This window comes from Piliocolobus tephrosceles, chromosome 2 (genome assembly GCF_002776525.5).
Source record: "Piliocolobus tephrosceles isolate RC106 chromosome 2, ASM277652v3, whole genome shotgun sequence".
NCBI lineage: Eukaryota > Metazoa > Chordata > Mammalia > Primates > Cercopithecidae > Piliocolobus > Piliocolobus tephrosceles.
The window spans coordinates 98,976,057-99,002,643 of NC_045435.1; the positions used below are offsets into that span (position 1 = coordinate 98,976,057).

General features: G+C 42.3%; 1 protein-coding gene across 1 annotated transcript in view; it reads right to left on the reverse strand.

Moving 5' to 3' along the window:
* The window catches only part of ITGA9 (integrin subunit alpha 9), a 381,793-nt gene that overhangs the window by 170,829 nt on the left and 184,377 nt on the right, over positions 1 to 26,587 (reverse strand). The window contains exon 17 of the mRNA XM_023187614.2: positions 7,670 to 7,746. Coding sequence (XP_023043382.2) covers positions 7,670 to 7,746 — 77 coding nt within the window. The remainder of the gene's footprint in view (positions 1 to 7,669; positions 7,747 to 26,587) is intronic.

Below are 26,587 nucleotides of genomic sequence, written 5' to 3' on the forward strand. Positions count from 1 at the left end.
TACCCAGTCTCCAGCTCTCATGTCTGAATTCCAGGGAGATGGAATTGCAAGAAAGACTGAAATAGCCCTGATAACAACAAGGCATCAAGATAAGAGACACGGCTACCTCACTGTTTATATAGCGTAGTAGATTGCATTATGGGTCCCAAGTCTTCACCTCCTCCTTATACTCAGGCCCTTTGCTGTGTGGCTTTGTAATTCCTCTCACTAACTTTATGTCCCTTGACTTTGGGTTTGGCCATGTGACTTGCTGTGGCCAATAGAATAAGGCTGCAGGAAAAGTGCACCAGTTCTAAGCCCAGGCCTTAAGAGTCATTGCACGTTTCTGCATGCCTTCTTATACCTCTGCTATGCTGTGAGACTATGCCCAGGCTTGCCCACTGGTTCCAAAGGAAAAATGAAAGACATAGGGAGTAGAGCTGAATGGTGTCACCCAAGCCTAGAACCTACCCTCTGCTGAACCTAGATGCATGGATAAATCAGCCAAGGTCCAGCTGAATCCAGCCTGGGCCAGCTGACCTGAAAATCCATGAGAATCAGTGATTGCTATTCATACCATTGAGCTTTGGGGTGATTTGTTATGGAGCATTTTTTGTGGCAATTGGTAGCTGACACATATGGGGGTCTGGGTCCTGGCCACCACACTAGTTGTTCAAGCATTATTGATTACTGGGCGCACAGAGCATAACTGGTTCTGACCACACTTGAAAGGCCAGACTGGGGCAGTGAAGGCAGCTTTAGCCACAAAGTGCTTTACCGAGCCTTGAATTTTACATCTTAATATTAGAAAAGCACAATTCAATAGAGATGGATTTGATCATCCACTAATGGGTAGCAAGAGCGTTAGGACTTTCCCAACTTATTATCTGACCTTGGAGCAGGAGAACATTTTCCTACCACATGAAGGTTTTCTATGATCCAAAATAAATTTCCAGCATTCCCAGTCTGCCTCAAGACAAAAAAAATCCATATATTTTTGTTTCTTGTTATTTTTTCCCTAAAACACTTTTTGGAAGGCCTATTTAAAATTAAAATTAATGAGCTGCAAATTTATGAACCTTCTTTAAAGTCAGTTTCTCTAATAATCCCAGGAGGTCCTTCATACTAATGTGAAACAATTCCAAAATCTATTCCATGAGTTTTAAGTAATTTCGTAAGGTTGGCAAAACATGTGCTATTTTAATCTGCCACTATTGCCCTAAATAAAAGTAACGCTAATTAATATTTAAGTGGTTTGGAGGAGTATTTGTGTCTGTGTGTGTGTGTGTGTGTGTGTACATCAACTTCCTCCAGTAAACTCAAACTGAAGAAAAGGAATCTTAGTATTACTTTCCTTTGGTGAATGAAAGATCATGTACCATAATAAGTTAAAATGTCCTAGTGTACTTCCATACAGAAACCCCATCTGAAAGTCACCAACATCAAAGACGGAAGGTAGATAAATCCACGAAGATGAGGAAAAACTAGTGCAAAAAGGTTGAAAATTCCGAAAACCAGAATGTGTCTTCTCCTTCAAAGGATCACAACTCCTCGCCAGCAAGGGAACAAAACTGGACAGGGAATGAGTTTGATGAATTGACAGAAGTAGCATATTCTAACCCAATTCAAGGATGCATATTCTAAAGGAGCATATTCTAACCCAATTCAAGGATGCTAAGAACCTTGAAAAAAGGTTAGAAGAATTGCTAACTAGGATAACCAGTTTAGAGAAGAACATAAATGACCCGATGGAGCTGAAAAACACAGCACAAGAACTTCACGAAGCATACACAAGGATCAACAGCCAAATCAATCAAGCAGAAGAAAGGATATCAAAGATTGAAGATCAACTTAATGAAATAAAGCATGAGGACAAGATTAGAGAAAAAAGAATGAAAAGAAATGAACAAAGCCTCCAAGAAATAATGCGACTAAGTGAAAAGACCAAACCTACGTTTGATTGGTGTACCTGAAAGTGATGGGGAGAATGGAACCAAGTTAGAAAACACTCTTCAGGACATTATCCAGGAGAACTTCCTCAACCTAGTAAGACAGGCCAACATTCAAATTCAGGAAATACAGAGAACACTACAATGAGACTCCTCGAAAAGACCAACCCCAAGACACATAATGTTAAGGTCATTATGTTAAGGGCAGCCAGAGAGAAAGGCTGGGTTATCAACAAAGGGAAGCCCATCAGACTAACAGTGAATCTTTCTGCAGAAACCCTACAAGCCAGAAGAGAGTGGGGGCCAATATTCAATATTCTTAAAGAAAAGAATTTTCAACCCTGAATTTCATATCCAGCCAAACTAAGCTTCATAAGTGAAGGAAATATTTTTACAGAGAAGCAAATGCTCTGAGATTTTGTCACCACCAGGCCTGCCTTACAAGAGCTCCTGAAGGAAGCACTAAACATAGAAAGGAAAAACCAGTACCAGCCACTGCAAAAACATGCCAAATTGTAAAGGCCATCAACACTATGAAGAAACTGCATCAACTAATGGGCAAAATAATCAGCTAGCATCATAATGAAAGGATCAAATTCACATATAACAGTATTAACCTTAAATGTAAATGGGCTAAATGCCCCAATTAAAAGACATAGACTGGCAAACTGGATAAAGAGTCAAGACCCATCAGTGTGCTGTATTCAGGAGACCCATCTCATGTGCAAAGACACACACAGGCTCAAAATAAAGGGATGGTGGAATATTTACCAAGCAAATGGAAAGCAAAAAAGAGCAGGGGTTGCAATCCTAGTCTCTGACAAAATGAGCTTTAAATCAACAAAGATTAAAAAAAGACAAAGAAGGGCATTACATAATGTTAAAGGGATCATGCAACAAGAAGAGCTAACTATCATAAATATATATGCACCCAATACGGGAGCACCCAGATTCATAAAGCAAGTTCTTAGAGACTACAAAGAAACTTAGACTCCCACACAATAATAGTGGGAGACTTTAACACCCCACTGTCAAATATTAGATCAATGAGACAGAAAATTAACAACGATATTCAGGACTTGAACTCAGTTCTGAACCAAGCAGACCTAATAGACATCTACAGAACTTTCCACCCCAAATCAACAGAATATACATTCTTCTCAGCACCACATCACACTTATTCTAAAATTGACCACGTAATTGGAAGTAAAATACTCCTCAGCAAATGCAAAAGAACAGAAATCATAACAGTCTCTCAGACCGCAGTGCAATCAAATTAGAACTCAACATTAAGAAACTCACTCAAAACTGCACAACTACATGGTAAGTGAACAACCTGCTCCTGAATGACTATCAGGTAAATAACAAAATTAAGGCAGAAATAAATAAGTTCTTTGAAACCAATGAGAACAAAGACACAACATACCAGAATCGCTGGGACACACCTAAAGCAGCGTTTAGAGGAAAATTTATAGCACTAAATGCCCACAGGAGAAAGCAGGAAAGATCTAAAATTGACACCCTAACCTCACAATTAAAAGAACTAGAGAAGCAAGAGCAAACAAATTCAAAAGCTAGCAGAAGACAAGAAATAACAAAGATCAGAGCAGAACTGAAGGAGATAGAGACATGAAAAACCCTTCAAAAAATCAATGAATCCAGGAGCTGGTTTTTTCTGAAAAGATCAACAAAATAGACCACTAGCCAGATTAATAAAGAAGAAAACAGAGAAGAATCAAATAGACACAATAAAAAATGATAAAGGAGATATCACGACCAATCACACAGAAATACAAGCTACCATCAGAGAATACTATAAATACCTCTACACAAATAAACTAGAAAATCTAGAAGAAATGGATAAATTCCTGGACACATACACCCTCCAAAGACTAAACCAGGAAGAAGTTGAATCCCTGAGTAGACAATAACAAGTTCCAAAATTGAGGTAGTAATTAATAGCCTACCAACCAAAAGAAGCCCAGGACCAGGCGGATTCACAACTGAATTCCACCAGAGGTAGAAACAGGAGCTGGTATCGTTTCTTCTGAAATTATGCCAATCAATAGAAAAAGAGGGACTCCTCCCTAACTCATTTTATGAGGCCAGCATCATCCTGATACCAAAACCTGGCAGAGACACAACAAAAAAAGAAAATTTCAGGCCAATATCCCTGATGAACATCGATGTGAAAATCCATAATAAAATACTGGCAAATCAAATCCAGCAGCACATCAAAAAGCTTGTCCATGGCCAGGCGCGGTGGGCTCAAGCCTGTAATCCCAGCACTTTGGGAGGCCGAGACGGGCGGATCATGAGGTCAGGAGATCGAGACCATCCTGGCTAACACGGTGAAACCCCGTCTCTACTAAAAAAATACAAAAAACTAGTTGGGCGAGGTGGCAGGCGCCTGTAGTCCCAGCTACTCGGGAGGCTGAGGCAGGAGAATGGCATAAACCCGGGAGGCGGAGCTTGCAGTGAGCTGAGATCTGGCCACTGCACTCCAGCCCCAGCGACAGAGCGAGACTCTGTCTCAAAAAAAAAAACAAAACAAAACAACTTGTCCACCATGATCAAATCAGCTTCCTCCCTGGAATGCAAGTCTGATTCAACATATGCAAATCAATAAACATAATCCATCACATAAACAGAACCAATGACAAAAAACACACAATTATCTCAACAGATGCAGAAAAGGCCTTTGATAAAATTCAACACCCTTCATGCTAAAAACTCTCAATAAACTAGGTATTGATGGAACATATCTCAAAATAATAAGAGCTATTTACGACAAATCCACAGCCAATATCATACTGAATGAGCAAACGCTGGAAGCATTCCTTTGAAAACCGGCAGAAGACAAGGATGCCCTCTCTCAGCACTCCTATTCAACACAGTATTGGAAGTTCTGGCCAGGGTAATCAGGCAAGAGAAGGAAATAAAGGGTATTCAAATAGGAAGAGAGGAAGTCATATTGTCCCTGTTTGCAGATGACGTGATTGTATATTTAGAAAACCCCATCATCTCAGCCCAAAATCTCCTTAAGCTGACAAGCAACTTCAGCAGTCTCAGGATACAAAATCAATGTGCGAAAATCACAAGCATTCTATATACCAATAACAGACAAACAGCCAAATCAAGAGTGAACTCCCATTCAAAATTGCTATAAACAGAATAATATATCCATATATCCAACTTACAAGGGATGTGAAGGAGAACTATAAACCACTGCTCAAGGAAATAAGAGAGGACACAAACAAATGGAAAAACAGTTTGTGCTCATGGACACAAAGAATCAATATCGTGAAAATGGCCATACTGCTCAAAGTAATTTATAGATTCAATGCTATCACCAATAAGCTATCATTGATTTTCTTTATGGAATTAGAAAAAAATACTTTAAATTTCATATGGAACCAAAAAAGAACCCATATAGCCAAGGCAATCCTAAGCAAAAAGAACAAAGCTGGAGGCATCATGCTACCTGACTTTAAACTATATTACGAGGCTACAGTAAACAAAACAGCATGGTACTGGTACCAAAACAGAGATATAGACCAATGGAACAAAACAGAGGCCTCAGAAATAACACCACACATCTACAACCATCTGATCTTTGACAAATCTGATAAAAACAAGCAATGGGGTAAGGATTCCCTGTTTAATAAATGGTGTTGGGAAAACTGGCTAGCCATATGCAGAAAACTGAAACTGGACCCCTTCCTTACACCTTATACAAAAATTAACTCAAGATGGATTAAAGAGTTAAAGGTTAAGACCTAAAACCATAAAAACTCTAGAAGAAAACCTAGGCAACACCATTTAGGACACAGGCATGGTCAAAGACTTTATGACTAAAACACCAAAAGCAATGGCAACAAAAGCCAGAATTGACAAATGGGATCTAATTAAACTAAAGAGCTTCTTCACAGCAAAAGGCCTAATATCCATAATCTACAAAGAACTTAAAAAAAGTTTACAAGAAAAAAACAACCCCATCAAAATGTAGGCAAAGGATATGAATAGACACTTCTAAAAAGAAGACATTTATGTGGCCAACAAATATAAGAAAAAATGCTCACCATCACTGGTTATTAGATAAATACAAATCAACACCATAATGAGATACCATGTCACGCCAGTTAGAATGGTGATCACTAAAAAGTCAAGAAAACAACTGATGCTCGAGAGGATGTGGAGAAATAGAAACGCTTTTACACTGTTGGTGGGAGTGTAAATTAGTTCCACTATTGTGGAAAACAGTGTGGCGATTCCTCAAGGATCTAGAACTAGAAATACCATTTGACCCAGCAATCCCATTACTGGGTATATACCCAAAGAATTATAAATCATTCTACTATAAAGACACATGCACACATATGTTTATTGCAGCACTGTTCACAATAGCAAAGACTTGGAACCAACCCACGTGCCCATCAATGATAGACTGGATAAAGAAAATGTGGCACATATACACCATGGAACATTATGCAACCATAAAAAAGGATGAGTTCATGTCCTTTTCAGGGACACGGATGAAGCTGGAAACCATCATTCTCAGCAAATTAACACAAGAACAGAAAACCAAACACCGCATGTTCTTACTCATAAGTGGGAGTTGAACAATGACAACACATGGACACAGGGAGGGGAACATCACACACTGGGGCCTGTCGGGGGCGGGGTGTTAGGGGAGGGATAACATTAGGAGAAATACCTAATGTAGATGACGGGTTGATGGGTACAGCAAACCACCATGGCATATGTATACCTATGTAACAAACCTGCACGTTCTGCACATGTATCCTGGAACTTAAAGTATAACAATAAAAAAAAATGTCCTAGTGTAGACACTGGTTCATAATGGTATATTCATTTCATTTTATCCAAACTTAACTCTCATAGTTTTAAGTAAGGGACATGCTATGCATTTTGAAAAATAACTATCAAAACTGGTGACTGTTTTTCAGAAATGGTAATAAATCTAATAGAGGGGTTTCTGGCCCCAAGGCTAAAACAGTCTTTCAGAAGGAATTCTTTCAAAAGGAAGCCATTCTGTGAAATGAGGCTAAATGATCAGGACCAGCACCTTCATCCTAAATGAAGTCTAAAATAAAAGGTTGGCAAAGAGGAAACAGAAGGCTGCTGTGCGGCTCACCTTTAGCCTTGGGGGATTCATGTAGTGCGGGAAGAAACCCTGAAACAATAAAGAGACTGTCTGTTCACTTGGATCAGGACAGCCTGCCCCTCTCCTTCAGCCCTCTCCTGCCACAGAAAAGTTACTTGTTGTTAAAACATACACTATTGTTAAGTGTGTGTGTGTGTGCACGCGCGCACGCATGCACGGAGACGGGGGTGGGGATAAACCTTTATATAATAATAGGTTGAATCACATGAAATTGTCCAAAAGGTCAAATATTGGCAATTTCATATGATTCAACTTAATACAATCAGCAAGCATAAAAGAGCCACCCCCCAAATAGTCACAGAAATTAGAAATATAAGCTAAATTATGAGATATGTAGAACTGCAAACAAAACCAAACCTAAACAATCTTCCCAACAAAGCTTTTGTTATAATGATTTTGTAATATACCTTTTTTTAAAACCACGAAATATTATTGTAACCCATCAACTCTGTTTATCCTCTTCAGTGGGGAAATCTGCACATTCAGGTTTGGGGCCTGGGATCAAGGGAAAGGAGCTTCTGAGAACAACGCCGTGAAGGAAACACCAACATACCTAGAGAGCAGCAGTTTACCCCGAAGCTGCAGGTCCGCGGCACAGTCCTCTGAATGGCAATTCCTTTCAAAAACAGTCTGTGAAAGAGACAGGAGAGGAAGGTTAGGGCAGGACTGAGTGGCAAACGAGTACACAGTGGCCAATTTCTTTCTTGCAAATCAGTGGGAATTCTTCCCCTGAGCACCTCAGGGCCTCTACTCCCACCTCCAAGAAGCCAGCTCTCCAGCTTGGGAAGGGGTTCTTCCAAGCTCCAAGGAAGCCTAAGTCAACTGTGGTCTTGATTTCATGAGTGCATTACTTATTTGATTCATTCCCTAGTCTACAGAAGTGCTTTGCCAAGCAGTTTTTTCAAGAGAGGTACGTGGTGGTGGATGTCCTTTCGGTCTTTGCTTGTGTGAGACTGTCTTTCAGATGTTCTTAGATGAATGATAATCCAGTTGAGTAAAGAACTCTTAGATTATAGTTTGGTCATTTCCCCCTATTTTCTCTGTCTTGGGCAGGCAGGAAATTTACATTTGAAATAGGTTCTGCCTGAGGAATGGGACTTTTTGAATTTGAATTTTCAGTATTAACAAGAAAAGTCAAAGGCAATTAGGCCATCAGGCTGAGGGAATCACAACAGAGTCGGGGAGATTCTTTCCAGTTTCTTGGTGGGGCAGCCAGCAGTTAACAGGGACACAATGCCTTTTCTCTAACCAAGACTGGGCCTCAACCGCCAAAGCCCCACCCAGTGCTGGGGCCAAGGCTTGGCGTGCCAAAACCCAAATATTTCCAGAGAGCTTGCTGGCTGTGCCTGGTCCTGGGCCTATCTGTGGAGATTTGCCAGGAGATCAGCAGCAGCGTCTGGAGGGGGCTTAGGGCTTTCTTCTATGGTCCATGGAGGGCTTGTTAATCTTCCCTTCGATTGGTCTCAACCTCTCTGATATTTCAGATCTATGGACAGTAGCGTCCCTAAGCTCCAGATGACAGAGACTCTTCACTACTGTTCAGTGGCTTTGCTCATTTCAGTGGAATTTGGAGAGAAGAGCCTGTTGACAATTCTTAGTTGTAATTTCCTCATTATTAAACTTCTTCCTTGTCACTGCTCATGTTTGTGAGTTTTTTCCCCAAAATGTAGTTCCAGGTTATTTCTTCCCTGCCCACAGAATAAGTCCAGGCAGCACCTCAGAGTGCCAGTGTGGGCTCCAGCAAACATGCTGGCCAACGAACAGTCTAGACTCAACCAGACAAGAGTAATTTCGCCTATGGAAATTCATATTCCCCTGCCACATTGCCAAAAGAAAAAAGTGTCCCAGCCAACACTCCCTTCCTTGATTATCAGGGAAAATATCATGGAAGTCTTGGGCAAAAAGAGGAAATTCCCGTGTTCTTTTGGACACTACTGGGGTCAAGGAGAGAGCCAAATTTCCAGGAGATTTCAATATATTTGTGCTTTCTTTTTTTTCTTTCTTTCCCCCCCCTTTTTTTTTTTTTTTTAAGATGGAGTCTCGCTCTGTTGCCCAGGCTGGAGTGTAATGGCGCAATCTCGGCTCACTGCAACCTCTGCCTCCCGGGTTCAAGTGACTCCTCTGCCTCAGCCTCCCAAGCAGCTGGGACCACAGGCACACGCCACCATGCCTGTTTAATTTTTTTTTTTGTATTTTTAGTAGAGACGGAGTTTCACCATATTGACCAGACTGGTCTCAAACTCCTGACCTTGTGATCTGCCTGCCTCGGCCTCCCAAAGTGTTGGGATTACAGGCGTGAGCCACCGCACCCGGCCAATTTGTGCTTTCTTTGCCACCTCAACTAAGAAGAAAACAGGAGGAAGTGGGTGTAAGGATGGCATGAACGTCTCAGGCAAGATGAAAAGTGGGCTTTATGAGCTTTGAGGACAGAGGGAAGATGACAAAGAAAGCTTCCCCACCAAGCTAGTGAAACTTCAGCTTAGAGGTCCCCAGCTGACATGGCCCCTACAGAAGCCTTGCACAAACTTTGTTTTCATAATTTCACCTATTTTTCCCTTCAAGACCCACCCTCTACTGAATAAGCCTCAGGTCTCACAAAACCCGGATCGGCCCCTAGGGTACTGTCCCCTCATCACACATGCCTTTCCTGTCTCACAGGCAAGACAGTCCAACTTTGTGAGGCATGGAGGGGTGAAGGGGTGGAGGTGGAGGTGGAAGAGGTGAGAACGGAAGAACAGGATGTGACCTAAATCCATCTGGTGACATGCAGGCTGCCAGATCTGGCATGTGCCCTCCTCACCTCTCTCACCCTGGCTTTCTCATGCCAGCTATCACTCAGGTTGGCCTTACAACTTCCCACCCAGGGCCTCCCCACAAGCGGATCCCCAGATTCCTCCAGCTGGTTCACCTAGTACATGTCCTCTCACCCTTCAACGAGCAAATCTAGTTCTCTGAGTACCTGCGCAAGTTCAGGCCCATCGTGAGCTATCACAGTTCCACATACTTTTTCCTTCTACTACTCATCTCAATCATAACTAACCAATTTTATCATTACATGTTCAGTGGTAGTCTCCCCTGCTAAAATGATGTCCCAAGAGGATTGTGGGGGCACTGTATCGGTCTTGCTTGCCTCTGTGCCCACCCTCAGGGCCTGGCATGTAGTTGCTGCTTTATCAACACCGAAAGACCACACATTGCCCTGAGAGACAGAGTGACCACTCAAATGGGGAGCCAAATGGTGGACGCCCCAGCTTAGAGCCAATACTAGCACGCTGTTCATCAAGACCAAAGCTCCAGCCCCCTAACCAAAGTACTGTCCCTTAGCCATGTGAGATGCAAAGACTTCTCATGAGGAATTGGTTGCTTTGTAAAGACTCTTTTTCCTTGTCCTAACTTTTTCCTTGAACTCTGCTATTTCCCATCCCTGAAACTGGCTTCTTTAGCTGTCTAGTCCTCCAATGCTACTGAATTTCCATCCAACAAAGGCAAGCCCTGAGTTTGACATATATACACACAGAGTGTGTGTGTATATGTACACATATACATGTACACACATATCCCTACAGCTTATACGAGTGCTTGTACTGATCAGATAAAATTAAGCACAATCGGCCAGGCGTGGTGGCTCAAGCCTGTAATCCCAGCACTTTGGGAGGCTGAGACGGGTGGATCACAAGGTCAGGAGATCGAGACCATCCTGGCTAACACGGTGAAACCCCGTCTCTACTAAAAAACTAGTTGGGCGAGGTGGCGGGCGCCTGTAGTCCCAGCTGCTCTGGAGGCTGAGGCAGGAGAATGGCGTGAACCCGGGAGGCGGAGATTGCAGTGAGCTGAGATCCGGCCACTGCACTCCAGCCTGGGTGACAGAGCGAGACTGCGTCTCAAAAAAAAAAAAAAAAAAAAATTAAGCACAATCATGGAAAGATAAAATACTAGTTAAGAAATAAGGAAATTGAAAGTTTAATCCTATTCTAACTGTATTACATTAAGAAAATTGACTTTTCTTCCTTCCATGACTCAGTTTTCTCATTTATAAAATGAAAATAATAGCACTAGTGACTGTCCTACAAATCCAGATTAGCATATAGCCAGGGGTAGGAGCTTGCAGTGATAGTGATTTTGTCTTAGGCACTGTGCATCACTATTTACACTGGCAAATGTGAGCAACAACAGTGGGCCTGAGTGAACACCATGAAGCTTAATTAGTGGATGGTGGGGCTGGGTGTGGATGGCGGGGCCGGGCGTGGTGGCTCACACCTGTAATCCCAGCACTTTGGGAGGCTGAGGCGAGTGATCACCTGGGGTCAGGAGTTTGACCATTATTGAGAGGGGGGTACTGAAATCTGTTATTATAGTGCTATCAATTTCTCCTTTCAGATCTGTCAATGTTGTATATACTTAGGTGCTCTGATGCTGGGTACATTTATAATTGTTGTGTCTTCCTGTTGAATTGACTCTTCTGTCATTAAGAAATGACCTTCTTTGTCTGTAGAGACAGTTTTTGAATTAAAGTCTATTTTGTTGATAGAAGTATTAACCACTCCTGCTCTCTTTTGGTTGGCATTTGCATGGACTACCTTTTTCCATCTCTCTGTGTGACCTTGAATCTAAAAGTGAGCTTCTTGTAGACAGCATATAGTTTGATCCTGTTTTTTTTTTTTTTTATAATCTATTCAGTCATGCTGTATCTTTTTATTGGGAAGGTTAGTCTATTTACATTTAAAGTAAATATAGAGACAGATTTACTATTGCCATTTTGGTAACTGTTTTCTATGTGTCTTGTTCTTTTGTCCCTCTTTTTCTCCCTTGCTGTTTTCTTTTGTTTCTTTTTCTTGTATTGAAAGGTTTTGATTCCTTTCTTTTTTTAATATAACTTCTATAGGTATTTTGGTGGTTACCAGGAGCTTACATAAAATAACTTGTAACTGTCATTATAAGTTCACAATGTAACTTTACTTGCATAAAAGAACTCTGGTTTTCCCTCTGCTCCCCACATGTTATATGCTATTGATGCCTCAATTTATATCTATTTATATTATGTACCCATTAACATAATTTAGTTAATACTTATAATGGTTTTTAAAATACTTTTGTCTCTTAACTTTCTTCATAGACATAAAAGCTATCTACTCATCACCTTTATAGTAATATAGCGTTCTGATTTTCTCCATATACTTACCTTTACCAATGAGTTTCCTTCTTTATTATGCTCTCTTGTTGCTATTTAGTATCCTTTCATTTCAACTTGAGAAGCACAGGTTTGCTGGGTATATTATTGTTGGCTAGCAGGGTTTTAAAATTTTATTTTATTAATTTATTAGAGACAGGGTCTCACTCGGTCACCCAGGCTGGAGTGCAGTGGCATCATCTCGGCTCACTGCAGCCTCTACCTCCTGGGCTCAAGTGACCCTAACACCTCAGCCTTCCAAGTAGCTGGGACTACAGTCACATGCCATCATGCCCGGCTAATTTTCTGTTTATTTTTTTGTAAAGACAAGGTCTCATTATGTTGCCCACGCTGGTCTCAAACTTCTAGGCTCAAGTGATCCTCCTGCCTCAGCCTCCCAAAGTGTTGGGATTACAGGTATGAGGCACTGTTTCTGTCACCCCACTCTCTTCTGACCTGCAAGGTTTCTGCTGAAAAATCCACATCACTAATCATCAGAGAAATTCAAATCGAAGTCACAATGAAATATCACCTCACAACAGTTAGGATGGCTATTATAAAAAAGAAGAGATAAAAAGTGTTAGTGAGGGTATGGAGAAAAGGGAACCCTTATACATTGTTGGGAGGAATGTAAATTAGTACAGCCATTATGAAAAAAGTATGGAGGTTCCTCAAAAAAATTAAAAATAAAACTACTATATGACCTAGCAATTCCTCTTCTGGGTATATACTCGAAGATAATGAAATCAGTACCTTATAGAAATATCTGCATTCCCATGTTCATTGCAGCATTATTCACAATAGCTAAGACACAGAATCAACCTAAGTGTTTGTCAACAGGTGAATGGATAAAGAAATTGTGGTGTGTATATATGTATATATACTATACACACATACACACACACACACACACACACACATAAATGGAATATTATTCAGCCTTTAAAAAGGAGATCCTGCCATTTTTGATAACATGGATTAACCTGGAAGACATTATGCTAAGTGAAATAAGCCAGACAAAGAAAGAAATATGATCTCACTTATTGTGGAATCTAAACAAGTTAAATACACAGAACCTGAAACTGAAACCCTGGTGGTTACCAGTGGTTGGGGAGGGGATAGGGAGTGAGGCATGGGGAGATGTTGGTCAAAGGTACAAAGTTGTGGTTAGGTAGAATGAAAAAATTTAGAGATTGAATGTATAGCGTGATGACTTATGTTAACAATATTGTATTATATACTGGAAATTTGACAATAAAGTAGATTCCAAGTGCTCTTACTATCAAAAAAAAAAAAAAAAAAAAACTATGTTAGGCAATGGATATGCTCATTTGCTTGACTACAGTAACCATTTCACTATGTAAATGTATATCAAAACATCATTTTATACACCTTATATACATTAAAAAACAATAAAATCAAATTCATGAACAAAATAAATGTTAAGTTACTAAATTTCAGAGTTTGTTATGCAGCAATAGAATACCAGAATACTCAGCCAACCTAATGACCTTCCCTAACTCGGGCAATGCTATGAACAAAAATGGGCCGCATAATCCCTGGCAAAGTCTTGGCTTAGGTAAGACCCTCCATAGGCCAGGAATGCAATTGTTTAATAGGTAAAAAAGCAATAAACCATGGAATCAAGAGACCTGTGTCATGCACTGGGGAGCCTGATGTTGAAACTCAGTTCCTGTGTTCTAGACCTGGATTAGCCTCTTTGGGCAAATGGCCAATTTGTTTCCTAAGGAACTGAAAGGCATCTCTCTGGAACAGAAGGGTAGACAGACTAAAGTCTTGGAATACTAGATGACAACACAGTTTCAAAAACCAAGTAGAAATGACTTCTCCATTGCACAAAGTACAAAAAGTACAGGTTCTCCATGAAGCCAATGGCCCAAACTCCTGATTTTCCTCTGAAGGAACAATCCCAATAGCTCCAACTTGGGCCTTTAAGAAAAGTCCTCAGCCTGATTTTATCCACATTCCCCTAAGTCCTCTGGCAAACACAAGTTTGGCTGCTTGAATTAGACAAATCGGAACCCAGCTTGGAAGCCGTCTCTTCCACCTCCCTCCAGACTCCACCTGCTAGTTGGCCAAAGCCCTGTCTAGTTATTTCCCTGGCAGAAGTCTTTCCAGCAAATGTAAACAGATGTAAGAAGCCATCATCTCTTATTCCTCCCTGGTTAAAGGCGGTTCAAACCTTTCTCTCGGGAGACAATTGTTTCCTGTCTCAGGCTTCAGAGAGCTGAGGACTGGACATCCAGTGGCCTCCTCAGCCTCATGGACTCGATTCCTCTGCTGGCTCTTTCCTCACCTTGGTCTTCATCTCAGGTTTCCCTGGGAAAAAAATATTTTCCCCCAGTTGTCTTTGAAAATATTTTCTCCAGCTTCTCACTAAATCCTTACTCTACTTCTTTTAGAACAAGACTAGCAAGTTTTTCTGAAAAGGGTGAGACAGTATATGTTTTGGGCTTGTAGGCTATACGGTCTCAGTCACACTACTCAACTTTGCTGTTGTAGAGCAAAAGCAGCCATAGATAATACGTAAGGGAATGGGCATAGATGTGTTCCAATAAAACTTTATTTACAAAAACAGGCAGTGGTGGATTTGGCCTATGGACTGTTTGTTGAATCCTGTTCTAGAATATTTGGCTATGTTTCTTCATTTCCTTCAAGCCAGGAAAAAAAAAATTCAATGAATCCAGATCAAGTTGCATTTTCCTCTGAGTCAGAGTAAGGAGGCTGGGGCTGGCTGTGCTTCTCTTACAGTGCCATGGTCACCAAGGCCAGGGCAGCTTTGGGGACATGTGATTCAGAAATGGCAGCTCAGTGTCTGCTCCTGGCCGAGGTGACTTCACAGAGGATGTCATCTAGGTGCTAAGGCCTTGGGAGGGATAGCTCATTTTTCCCACCCAAATCTGTACCAGAAAATCTTCCCTTCTGATCTAATAGGAAATAGGATCCTTAGCCTAGTCCAGCTATCTTGTTTAGAGGAGGATTAGTTTCTTGGACGTGGTGATATTTGCTTTAAAAAAAATACAATTATTGACATGGATTCAACACTGTTTATAGGGTTGATATGGCAACCAAATCCCATGCTGAAGCCTGAAAAAAGGAGAACAATTGGACTGAATAATCCCACACCAAGGAGAGGAAACAAGAAGGCTATTTTTAAGCTGATTTGATTGATGTATTTGTTTTTTTTTTTTTTTTTTTTTTTTGAGATGAGTCTCATTCTGTCGCCCAAGCTGGAGTGCGGTGGCGTGATCTTGGCTCACTGCAACCTCCACCTCCCACGTTCAAGTCTCGTGCCTCAGCCTCCTGAGTAGCTAGGATTACAGGCACGTACCACCATACCTAGCTAATTTTTGTGTTTTTAGTAGAGATGGGGTTTCCCCATGATGGCCAGGCTGGTCTCAAATTCCTGACCTCAAGTGATCTGCCTGCCTCAGCTTCCCAAAGTGCTGGGATTACATGTGTGAGCCACCGCGCCCAGCCTGGCAATATATTTCTTGATATGCAGTATGACTTAGCAGAAGGTCTCTGCCCCTATGGTGAAGCATCCTGCCTGGATGACAGGAGTGACATTTCTGAACTGGTGTTCCTTCCATAGCCCCACATAAGTTTCCAGAGCCACGTAATTCATGCTTATAACCCCCAGCATCTAGCACAGTATTTAAACTTTTTTGTATTCATATAAATTCCATGACCTGAGTGTAAGAGGTTTCTCCCTCCCAATTCTGTTTCAATGGGCTGTTTTCCCAGAATCCAAAACTGTCCTTCATGTGGCACATTATAAGAGTGGAGGAATTTCAGGTCCATTCAGCCCTGTGCCTAAATGAAGGAAGGTAAAGTCTCATTGCCTCTTAAAATCAAGGCTTTATAAAAAATTCATCAAGAATCAATGAAAGGCAAATCATTCATGAAATTAAAGCTGAGGAATTCCTTCTATCTCAGGGTCTGTACAATTGTCCTTCCAGATTTTGAAACCATGGAAGGATAAAAAAAAACCCTCTTGGTTTCCCTTTAAATACAAACCCAGCACCAATTTTGCTCTACGGTCCTGTGGAAAAACTAGAAATGACAAGCTCTGCTGTCTTGGGTGTCTTTTACTCCATGGCTCTGCAGTTTGCAGAATTATCCCCTCTGCCTAAAGGCAACATTTTTAAAAACATGGTATATATTCATGGGATACAAGTGCAGTTTTGTCACACTGATAAATTCTGTCATGGCAAAGTCAGGGCCTTTGGTGCATCCATCACTGGGCCAATGCACAGTGCACCCAAAAAGCAATCTCCCATCATCCACCTGGCTCCATTGTCCATCATTCCACAATCTGCTTCCATGTGGACACATTATTTGGCTCCCACTTATAAACGAGAACATGTGGTATTTGTCTTTCTGTGTCTGAGTTGTTTCACTTAAGATAATGGACTCCGGTTCCATCCATCTAAAGGCATCATTTAGGTGATCCAGTTCAACCCCTGTGGTAACGGAGCAGGGCTGACTGCTTGGTGAGGCCCTGGCCTCATGGGACTCCCAGCCCAATGCTCTTCTGGATCTGCCTGGGACTAGGTGGCCTTTTATGGGACACATTTCATGTCTCTCTATAATCAAAACTTTTCATTTCAGCTCCAAACTCTCTTCTAGGGACTTTTGCAACCCAGGACTGGAAATTCTCCTCATTTTCATTCTGGAATTATTTCTTTTACTTTTTTTTTTTTTTTTTTTTAATACTTTTAAGTTCTAGGGTACATGTGCACAACGTGCAGGTTTGTTACATATGTATACTTGTGCCATGTTGTTGTGCTGCACCCATTAACTCATCAGCACCCATCAACTCATCATTTACATCAGGTATAACTCCCAATGCCATCTCTCCTCCCTCCCCCCTCCCCATAATAGGCCCGGTGTGTGATGTTCCCCTTCCCGAGTCCAAGTGATCTCATTGTTCAATTCCCACCTACGAGTTCACCCTGGAATTATTTCTGTTCTATGTTTCATTTTTCTTTTTTTTAGTTGCTGTTAATTAGTCAGAAGAGGCAGAAAACAGCCAGGAAGTTCAAATAAAGGGGCTGGTGCTGTCAGAGAAAAGAAAAAAGGATGCCAGCCACATTTCTAAAAGCTGCTAAACCAGACATGGGCAGGCAACTGGGATTGAGGAAAAAAAAAAATGCCTTAAAGCCAGAGAAGATCCCAGCAAGACTTCTCCCTATCTACTGCAAGAACAACTGCTAAATAAGGCTCCAGGTGTAAGTGCACACAGCAAGGGCCTTGTACGTGATTTCCTAAATTATCTCAGAAGATAAGAAAAGAGAGGTTAACGTTTCCTCCCCAGCCAGACACTGTCCACCGGATGTGTTTAAACACCCCTCACCCCACACACGCTTTTGCACAAGGTTTTCAATAAGACAGGCTAATATAGAAGAAAACTCAATGAGCTTGAAGAGTTTGAGAAAACCATGATTTTCTTCTAAAAAGAGTTTCAGAAACTTAGAACACATTTTCCCCCACAAATTGCAAAAATAAAACATAACACTGAAAAAGAAGTTTTGCAAATTCAACAGGTTGCTTCAGGACACGGCCTAACCTTTGATGGGTCCCTCTCCTTTCCTGTTGGGGTTAACCTTGAAGAAGCCTGAGACAGCGAGATAAGGCCAGACTCTCCACTGGTCAGTGAGAAGGGTGAATTAGTTGTTTTTCTCACACATACTTCAAACTAGATGGTTTTCACATGTGTTCTGCCATGGTGCCCTCTTTGAAAAGAGTATTTACCCAGAAGCTGATACCCATAAAAGTAGGGTTGATCTGGGTGATACAAGGCTGGAGGGCAGGAGCCTTTTCCTCTAACACCCCTTTCCCCTCCTGCTGAGCCAAACTGCTGCCCTAACTCCAAGAGTGCAATCTGAAATCCCCCAGTTTGCACTGTCTCAGGAGCCTGTCTGGTTCTGATGTCTGGAGTGACTCTTCTCCCTCTCCTCTTCTACTCTCCGAACCCCTTAGCCTTCCATTCCTTCTGCAGAGACATTTAAATAATGAAAATAAACCGTAGAGCTGTAAATAATGTCATGTTAAGCCAGCTGGGCACCTCAGCCAGGAAACTATTACCTAATGTCCAGGCTGTGCAAACAGTGGGTTTCCATAGCATGAGGATATTCCTATATGCATGCATTGAGGGGTGTGGGGTGGGAGGAGAAGTGGTGACGATTTCCAGCACAATGGAGACCCAAAGTGTATGGTTAAAAATTACCATTAGACTAAAACATAGTTAAAAATTACCATTAGACTAAAATAGCTCACTTTTCACTTGAAAGACAACAAAGTAATACTTCTCAACAAAGCCAACACCTTTTCTTTCACCAGCTGTATTTCCTCCATCTTGTCTTCTGAAAAGCAGTCACCACAAACATACTGTGGTGTAGATGTGTCACTGCAAATCACACACCACGCTCTCCTGCCCGTGGGGAATTCCCAGAGGGATTACAGAACATATTTCTTTTCATTTTACAGCTCTGCTGAATCTGCCAGTGAAGCTCTGATATGATGCCCAATCTTTGCCAAAGGAACTAGCCTTGTGTTCTTCCAGAAGGGCTCTTTCAACTGAGATGCTCTTTCAAGCATCCACTATAGGCCAGGTACTCTGCCAGGTGTTGGGGATCAACAGCAAAAAAGATAAACTAGATCCCTTCCCTCACTGGGCTTCCATTCTAGAGAGGGAAATACAAAAACAAGTAGACGAAATCAACACGTTCTGTTAGATGTCATGAAGAAATCAAATAGGCAGCTAAGGCCACACATGGTGGCTCCTGTAATCCCAGCACTTTGGGAGGCTGAAACGGGAGGATTCCTTGAGCCTAGGAGTTCAAGACCAGCCTAGGCAGCATGGGGAGACCCTGTGTCTACAAAAAAAAAAAAAAAAAAAAATTTTTTTTAAATAGCCAGGCGTGGTGGCACACACCTGTGGTACCAGATACTTGGGAGGCTGAGGCGGAGGATCACTTGAGCCTGGAAGGTCGAGGCTGCAGTGAGCCATGATCACACCACTGCACTCCAGCCTAGGTGACAGAGTGAGACCCTGTCTCAAAACAAAGAAAGGCTCAGGGAATACAGGGTAGTGAGAGAATGGTTCTCTGAGGAGGCAACATTTAGGCTGAGACCTAAAAAATGAAGAGCTGGCCATGGGAAAAGCATGGCAAAGTGCTTTCTAGATGAGGCATCAGCATATGCAAAGGGCCTGAGATAGGCAGAGGCCTAGTAAGTTTGAGGGTTGTGGGAATGCAGTATGTGGGTGGCGCTGGAGAGACGGGAGCCCCATTGCACAGGCTCTCATGGGCCTTAGCAAGTGTCTGGATTTTCTTCTGAGGGGGAAGGGAGCTCCTCAGCGGGAGGAGGTTATGCAGGGACGTGACCTGGTCTAGGTGACAAATGATGGTGGCCTGGCCTAGGGAGTGGCAGCAGAGATGGAGCAAAGAGAAGGGACTCATGCTGTTGGGCTCATGGTGGTGCGGCTGGCTCCTGAGTTCTGGTTATATGGGTCTTCCCCAGATCTTCTCCTTCTGTGACAAAGCGGCATCTCTGGGCCTGACACATGAGGGTCAGACACCCTAAAGATCTAGAGAGGCTCACCTGAGAGCCTGCCAGAACCCTTAGACCAGTGGTCCCCAAGCTTTATGGCAGTTGGGACCAGTTTTATGGAAGAGAATTTTTCCATGAATGGGCGGTGGAGGGGGCGGGATGGTTTCGGCACAGTCTAGACCCCTCATATGTGTAGGGTTCGTGTTCCTGTGAGAATCTAATACCACTGCTCATTTGACAGGAGGGACACTCAGGCAGTAATGCTCGCTGGCCCACTGCCCACCTCCTGCTGTGCGGCCCAGTTCCTAACAGGCCACCGCACTGGTACTTGTCCAGGGGTTGGGGACCCCTGCCTCAGATGGCGCCATTGCCTCCCACCGGGGAGCCCACCCCTGGGCCTGCAGAGACGGGACACCCTCAGAGGAAAGGACGTGGAAAGGCAGCAGAGCACCTGCTTCCTCAGACCCCAGGTCAGACCCACTCCCATGGCGGCCTCATCCTCTCCTCACAACACCAGGAAGCCAGCTTCCTAGGAAGGGAAGAGCAGGATCCAGTGCTGCCTCATCATTTCCGGGCTTCTCACATTTCTCTCATGTAATCCCACAACCACCCAGAGGCAGGCCAAGCAGCCCAAGGCACCCCCAGTGACAGGTGAGGAAACAGGCTCTAAAGGGTGAGTTCTCTGGGCCGGGGCGCTGATCTCACTGCATAGCCTGTGCTCTTTCCCCAGAGAGCCCAGGAAGGAAAGAAGCCCCGGAGTTCTGGAGGTGTGGGCTGTATTATGTGTGTATTATTTTCTATCGCTGCAGTAATAAGTTACTGGAGTTCAGCTGCTCCAAATAACACAAATCTATTATCTCACAGTTCTGCAAGTCAGAGGGTCGGTGGGTTGTCTGGGTGTGCTCCAGGTTCTATGGGCCGAAATCGAGGTGTCAGCTGGTCTGGGCGAGTATCTAGAGGCCCTGGGGCAGAATCCACTTCCAGCTTGGTTCGGGTTGTTGGCAGCACCTGGTTCTGTGTTGTTGTAAGACTGAGGCCCCGTTTCCTTGCAGACAGTCACCCGGAAGCCTCTCCCAGCCCCTTAAGGTTGTCCACATTCCCCTCACGTCACACACTCCATCTTCAACACTAGCAAAGGCATGCTTCAAGTCTCTCTGACCTCCTATTCCGCCTCATTCCTCCCACCTCCAGCTCGAGGACGTTTGCTGCTTTTAAGGGCTCGTGTGACTAGATTGGACCCACCTGGAAAATCCAGGCTCCTCTCCCCATTTGCAAGTCCATCACCTTAATTACAACTGCAAAGTCCCTTTTGCCATGTAATGTACCCAAATCACAGGCTCCAGAAATTAGGACATGGAGATCTTTGGGGGCCATTCTGCCTACCGCAGCGAGACTTGGAAGCCCAGCCATAGCCAGGTCTCTTTGGGGGCCTCCTGAGAAAGCATGAGAAGAGTTATAATTTTCAGAGCCCTATTCTGTGTACAGGAATTGAAGACAGGGCCTCTGTCATCACCATTGCTATGCTCAGCTGAGGAGGAGGGATAAGGGACTTTCAGGTGACCTGTCCAAGGACAGCATTGCTCCTTTCCCAGCACACGGACCAGCCAGGACTTCCTGTGATCGTTTCATTTAGTTCCATGCTCTGTTTCAGCAGCTGAGACCAATTAGCAATTAATTATGAGTCAACTCTCTATCTCCAGGGGCTCACCTGCAAAGGTCCCTGCAACAACCTCTTTCTTAACTGGCCTCCCCATACCCAGGCAGACCAGTCTCCCTGAGGCACATCTCTGATCTCCCCAAACTCCAAAAGATGCCATGGTCTGTCCACCATAGAATCACATCCAACTCCTCAGCCAGTGAACAAGTGGCTTCAGACTACAAGACTGAATCTCCAGTCCAGATGGCCTCTCCCCTTTCCCTCACTAGATATCCAGCCATGTCAGACACCTTTAGCATCCATCAGCCTCTCCATTACCTGAGGACCCAAATCCTACTTCTCCTTTAAGGCTTCTCCCTTAAGGCTCTGGCCAATTCTCCCTTTCCCCATAGAACACCTCCTTCTCCTCAGCCAGAAGTGGTCTCTGCAATGAAATTCTTACACAGTAATCTAAATCTCACTTTGTAAATTATTCCTGGACTGTCAGTGAGTCCACTGAAGGCAGCAATGATTTATTTTTTCATCGACGTCTTACATAAAGTAGGCACACAACTGAATTGCTTCCAGCTTTATGGTCTTTTTAAATACTCCTCTGGTTAATGGAAAAAAGGTTGTCTTTTTCCTAGTATCAAATAGCCCCCGCCTTTCTTTTTTTTTTTTTTTTTTTTTTGAGGCGGAGTCTCGCTCTGTCACCCAGGCTGGAGTGCAGTGGCCGAATCTCAGCTCACTGCAAGCTCTGCCTCCCGGGTTTACCCCATTCTCCTGCCTCAGCCTCCCGAGTAGCTGGGACTACAGGTGCCCGCCACCTCGCCCGGCTAGTTTTTTTGTATTTTTTTTTTAGTAGAGACGGGGTTTCACTGTGTTAGCCAGGATGGTCTGGATCGCCTGACCTCGCGATCCGCCTGTCTCGGCTTCCCTCCCCCGCCTTTCTGATGAGACAGATGCAGGTCTTTGCTTTCCTTAAATTTTGAAGGTGAAATGTGTACCCATCAGACTGTCCTACGAAGGCCTGTAGTATTCAAGCTCCACCATCCCCAGAGCGCCCAGAATCCCAATCCAATCTCAGCATGAGCGGCAATCCCACTATTCACTCAGAGCCTGGTGCCAAAGCCTTATCCTGGAACCCGTCTTCTCCCAGGACTATGTACCCTACAGAGGGAAGGCTTGGTCTCCTGCCTGTCCCGCACATTCCTAACTCATAGCAAACAGCGTCAGATTAACCAGAAAGCCTGTACTGAACATGTACTGGTCACTGTCTCCATGTTACTTACACTGTCTGTGCAGTGATTCCACTTTAATTAGGCCATCAGTGGGGGCAGACCCCAACTCTAAAAGGTCACCATGATTTGATCCACCCTTCTGTATAGTCCTGTGTACCAACATGGGCTCAATGAAGAGATTAAGGCATTTAAAGTAGTGAAACCCTAATGTTATCTGGCAACATGACCTAGAGTGTTCTGATGTATTTATTCCTTCCTATGAAAGAGGTGAGATGCTCTGTGTCAAACTGTTGTGTAGAAAGATCAGCTCTGCTTCCTGCAGTGGGCCTCTCTCTCAGAATCTTTCTTCCCCCTCAAACTGAGCCAACATCTGGAAGATTATATTTATTTTATTTTATTTTTTTTCCATAATCAGGAAAAGGACCATAAGCAAGAACTGCACTCCCAAAACTTTTCTCAGGCTCCTGGACAATCTTCCCAATCTAAGAACAATATTTTTCTTTTATTTTAATTTCAACCAAAGAATCACATGGTTAGAAAAATAATAACCCCCTGCCGCACACCTCGCCATAATGAGTCCTCCTCTCCAGGGGCAACCATTATTACCCAGGTCCATTTATGTTTCTTTTGATGATTATTTCCATATCTCTAGAAAACATGCTGATACTACTACTCTTTGATTTATCAGATCTAGACATTATTTTACTAAATTCCTTCCATGATAGATAGGAATTTATCTCACATAATGATTCCCACTCCTTCACCTCCATAATTTTGATGGGCAAATTATTAGTTTAACTCCTCTACTGTACCAGTTCTCAAACTTTAGCTGCATAAGAATCACCCAGCCATCTTGTTAAAACACAGATTGCTGCTGGGTGCAGTGGCTCACACCTGTAATCCCAGCACTTTGGGAGGCCGAGGCAGGCAGATCACCTGAGGTCAGGAGTTCAAGACCAGCCTGGCCAACACAGTGAAAACCTGTCTCTACTAAAAATATGAAAATTGGCCAAACATAGTAGTGCACACCTGTAATCCTAGCTACTCACAAGGCTGAGGCAGGAGAATCACTTGAACCCGGGAGGTGGAGGTTACAGTGGGCCGAGTTCCTGCCACTGCACTCCAGCCTGGGTGACAGAGCAATTCTCTATCTCAAAAACAAAAACAAAAACATAGTTTGCTGGGGCTCACCCCATGAGCTTCTGATTCAGTGGGTCTGGGGTGGGCCCAAGAATTTTCATTTCTCACAAAATCCCAAGAAAGGTTGATGCTGCTGGCTCAGGAATCACACTTTAGGAAGTGTTGCTCTACTGACAACCTCTGCAATTTTAAGTAAACGGCGATGTCTTGTTTCATTAAGTTTTGCAATCTCTTGATTCACCAATTTAAAAGATTAAGATATTAAGAAAACTTCTCTTATTCTACTTTTACCTTTATATAATCAAGTTTAATGACATTTGCATTTTATGCTATCACCATAGCTCTGATTTTGGCTTAATTACAAATATTGAAAACCAATAAATAGTGCTAATTTTATTATGGCTTCATGATTATTGCTCACAGTTGAGCCAAGACAAGTGTCATGATTATATATCCTCTTCTACAGTTGCAAAGTTAAAGTCCAGGAATACTCAACTTCTACTTCAGATAGAACATTTGTAGGATCAACATTCTTATCTTCTTTATACTCTTCTACTTACTCAAAATCCTACCACATTTTAAGTTTTTGTATGCTGTGTTTCCATTTTCATTTGCCCTAAGAAATTTTTAAATTTCCCTTTGAATTATTTCATTAACCCAATGGTCATTCAGGAACATGTTATTTAATTTCCATGTATTTGTGAATTTTCTGAAGTTCCTCCTGTTAATGATTTCAAGTTTTATACCATTGTGGTCAAAAAAGATACTTGATATTTCAAGGTTAAATTTATTAAGTTTTATTTTGTGGTCTACTATGTAATCTATCCTGGAGAGTGTGCCATGTGCAGTTGAGAAGAATGTGTATTCTGCCGCTGTTGGATGACTGTTGTGTATGTCTGCTAGATCTATTTGTTCTAGAGTGTAGTTTAAGTCTGATGTTTCCTTATTGATTTTCTGTCTGGATGATCTGTCCATTGCAGAAAGTGGGATATTAAATCCCCTAATATTAATGTATTGCAATCTATCTTTCTCATAAGATCTATTAATATTTGCTTTACATATTTAGGTTCTCTGGTGTTGGGTGCATATATATTACAATTGGTATGTCCTCTTGCTGAACTGACCCCTTTATCATTGAATAATGATCTTCTTTGTCTGTTTTTACAGTTTTTGACTTAAAGTCTATTTTACCTGATATAACTACTCCTGCTTTGTGTTGGTTTCCATTTGCATAGAATTTTTTTCATCCCTTTGCTTTCATTTTATGTGTGTCCTTACAGGTGAAGTGAGTCTCTTACAAGCAGCATACAGTTAGGTCTTTTTTTTTTTTTTTAATCCAGTTAACCACTCCATGTCTTCTGACTGGAGAGTTTAATCCATTTACATTCAAGATAATTATTGATAGGTAAAGACTTACTACTGCAATTTTGTTGTTTTCTAGTTGTTTTGTAGATCCTTTGTTCCTTTCCTCCTTTCTTGCTATCTTCCTTTGTGGTCAAGTGATTTTCTCTAGTGGTATGGTTTGGTTCTTTGCTTTTTTATTTTTATTTTTTGTATATACTATAGGTTTTTGCCTTGTGGGTTACCATGAGGCTTACAAAAAACATCTGATAGTTATAACTGGTTATTTTATCACATTTTAATTTGTTTTCTATTTTAACCATGACGTAGAGATGGTCCCCAACTTATAATGGTTCAACTTACGATTTTTTGACTTCACAATGATGTGAAGGTAGTATGTATTCAGCAGAAACCATACTTCAAAGTTTTTATTTCAAAAGCTTTTCCCAGGGTAGCAATATGTGGTACAATACTTCTTGTGATGCTGGGCAGTGGGAGTGAGCTGCAGGTCCCAGTCAGTTACAGGATTACAAGGGTAAACAACTGATAGCTTTCTACAGACCACCATGTAAGCCATCAACAAGTGTCAATACCCCAGTGGCTTCTACCAGCTATTCTTGAGACTCATCAGAAGAGAGAGAAATGCATGACCCTGTTAGAGTAGTAGCCCCATAATCCAACAGTTAATTTTAGTTCAAATATTCTTTAGGTTCAGTGTGCTTTCAGCTGTGTGTGTTAATGGTGAGTACCCATACAACCATTTTGTTTTTCATTTTCAGTGTAGTATTCAACATATTACATGAGCTATTCAACACTTTATTGTAAAATAAGCTTTGTGTTAGATGACTTTTGCCCAACTGTAGGCTAATGTAAGTGTTCTGAGCACATTTAAGGTAGGCTAGGCGATGATATTCAGCAGGTTAGGTGTATTAAATACATTTTCAACTTACGATATTTTTAATTATTGGGACATAACCCCATCATGAGTCAAGGAGCATCTGTACAGGTAATTATCTTATTTCTGTTTTTCTGAGCGGTCTTGATTGCCTTTATTTTTTTCTTATCCATAAAAGAAACATATTCAATCTGCACGGTATCCTGAATATCTGCCACTTTCTCATCATTCTATTGCTTAGCTTCATTCTTCTGGAAGTTAATTGATCTCCTCTTCTCAATTGACTTGGCTGCTCTTTAGACTTGCTGCAGTTTATCATCCTGGGATTTCTTGTCATTAGACTTTTAAGAGTTAGTTCCAGAGTTTCTTGTATCCCACATCTTGGTCCTTCTGGTTGTCATTTTTGTTTTGTTGAAGTACAAGATAATTTTCTTGGAAGAGTTACTAGGGAGGTAAACTTTCTGAGTCCTTGC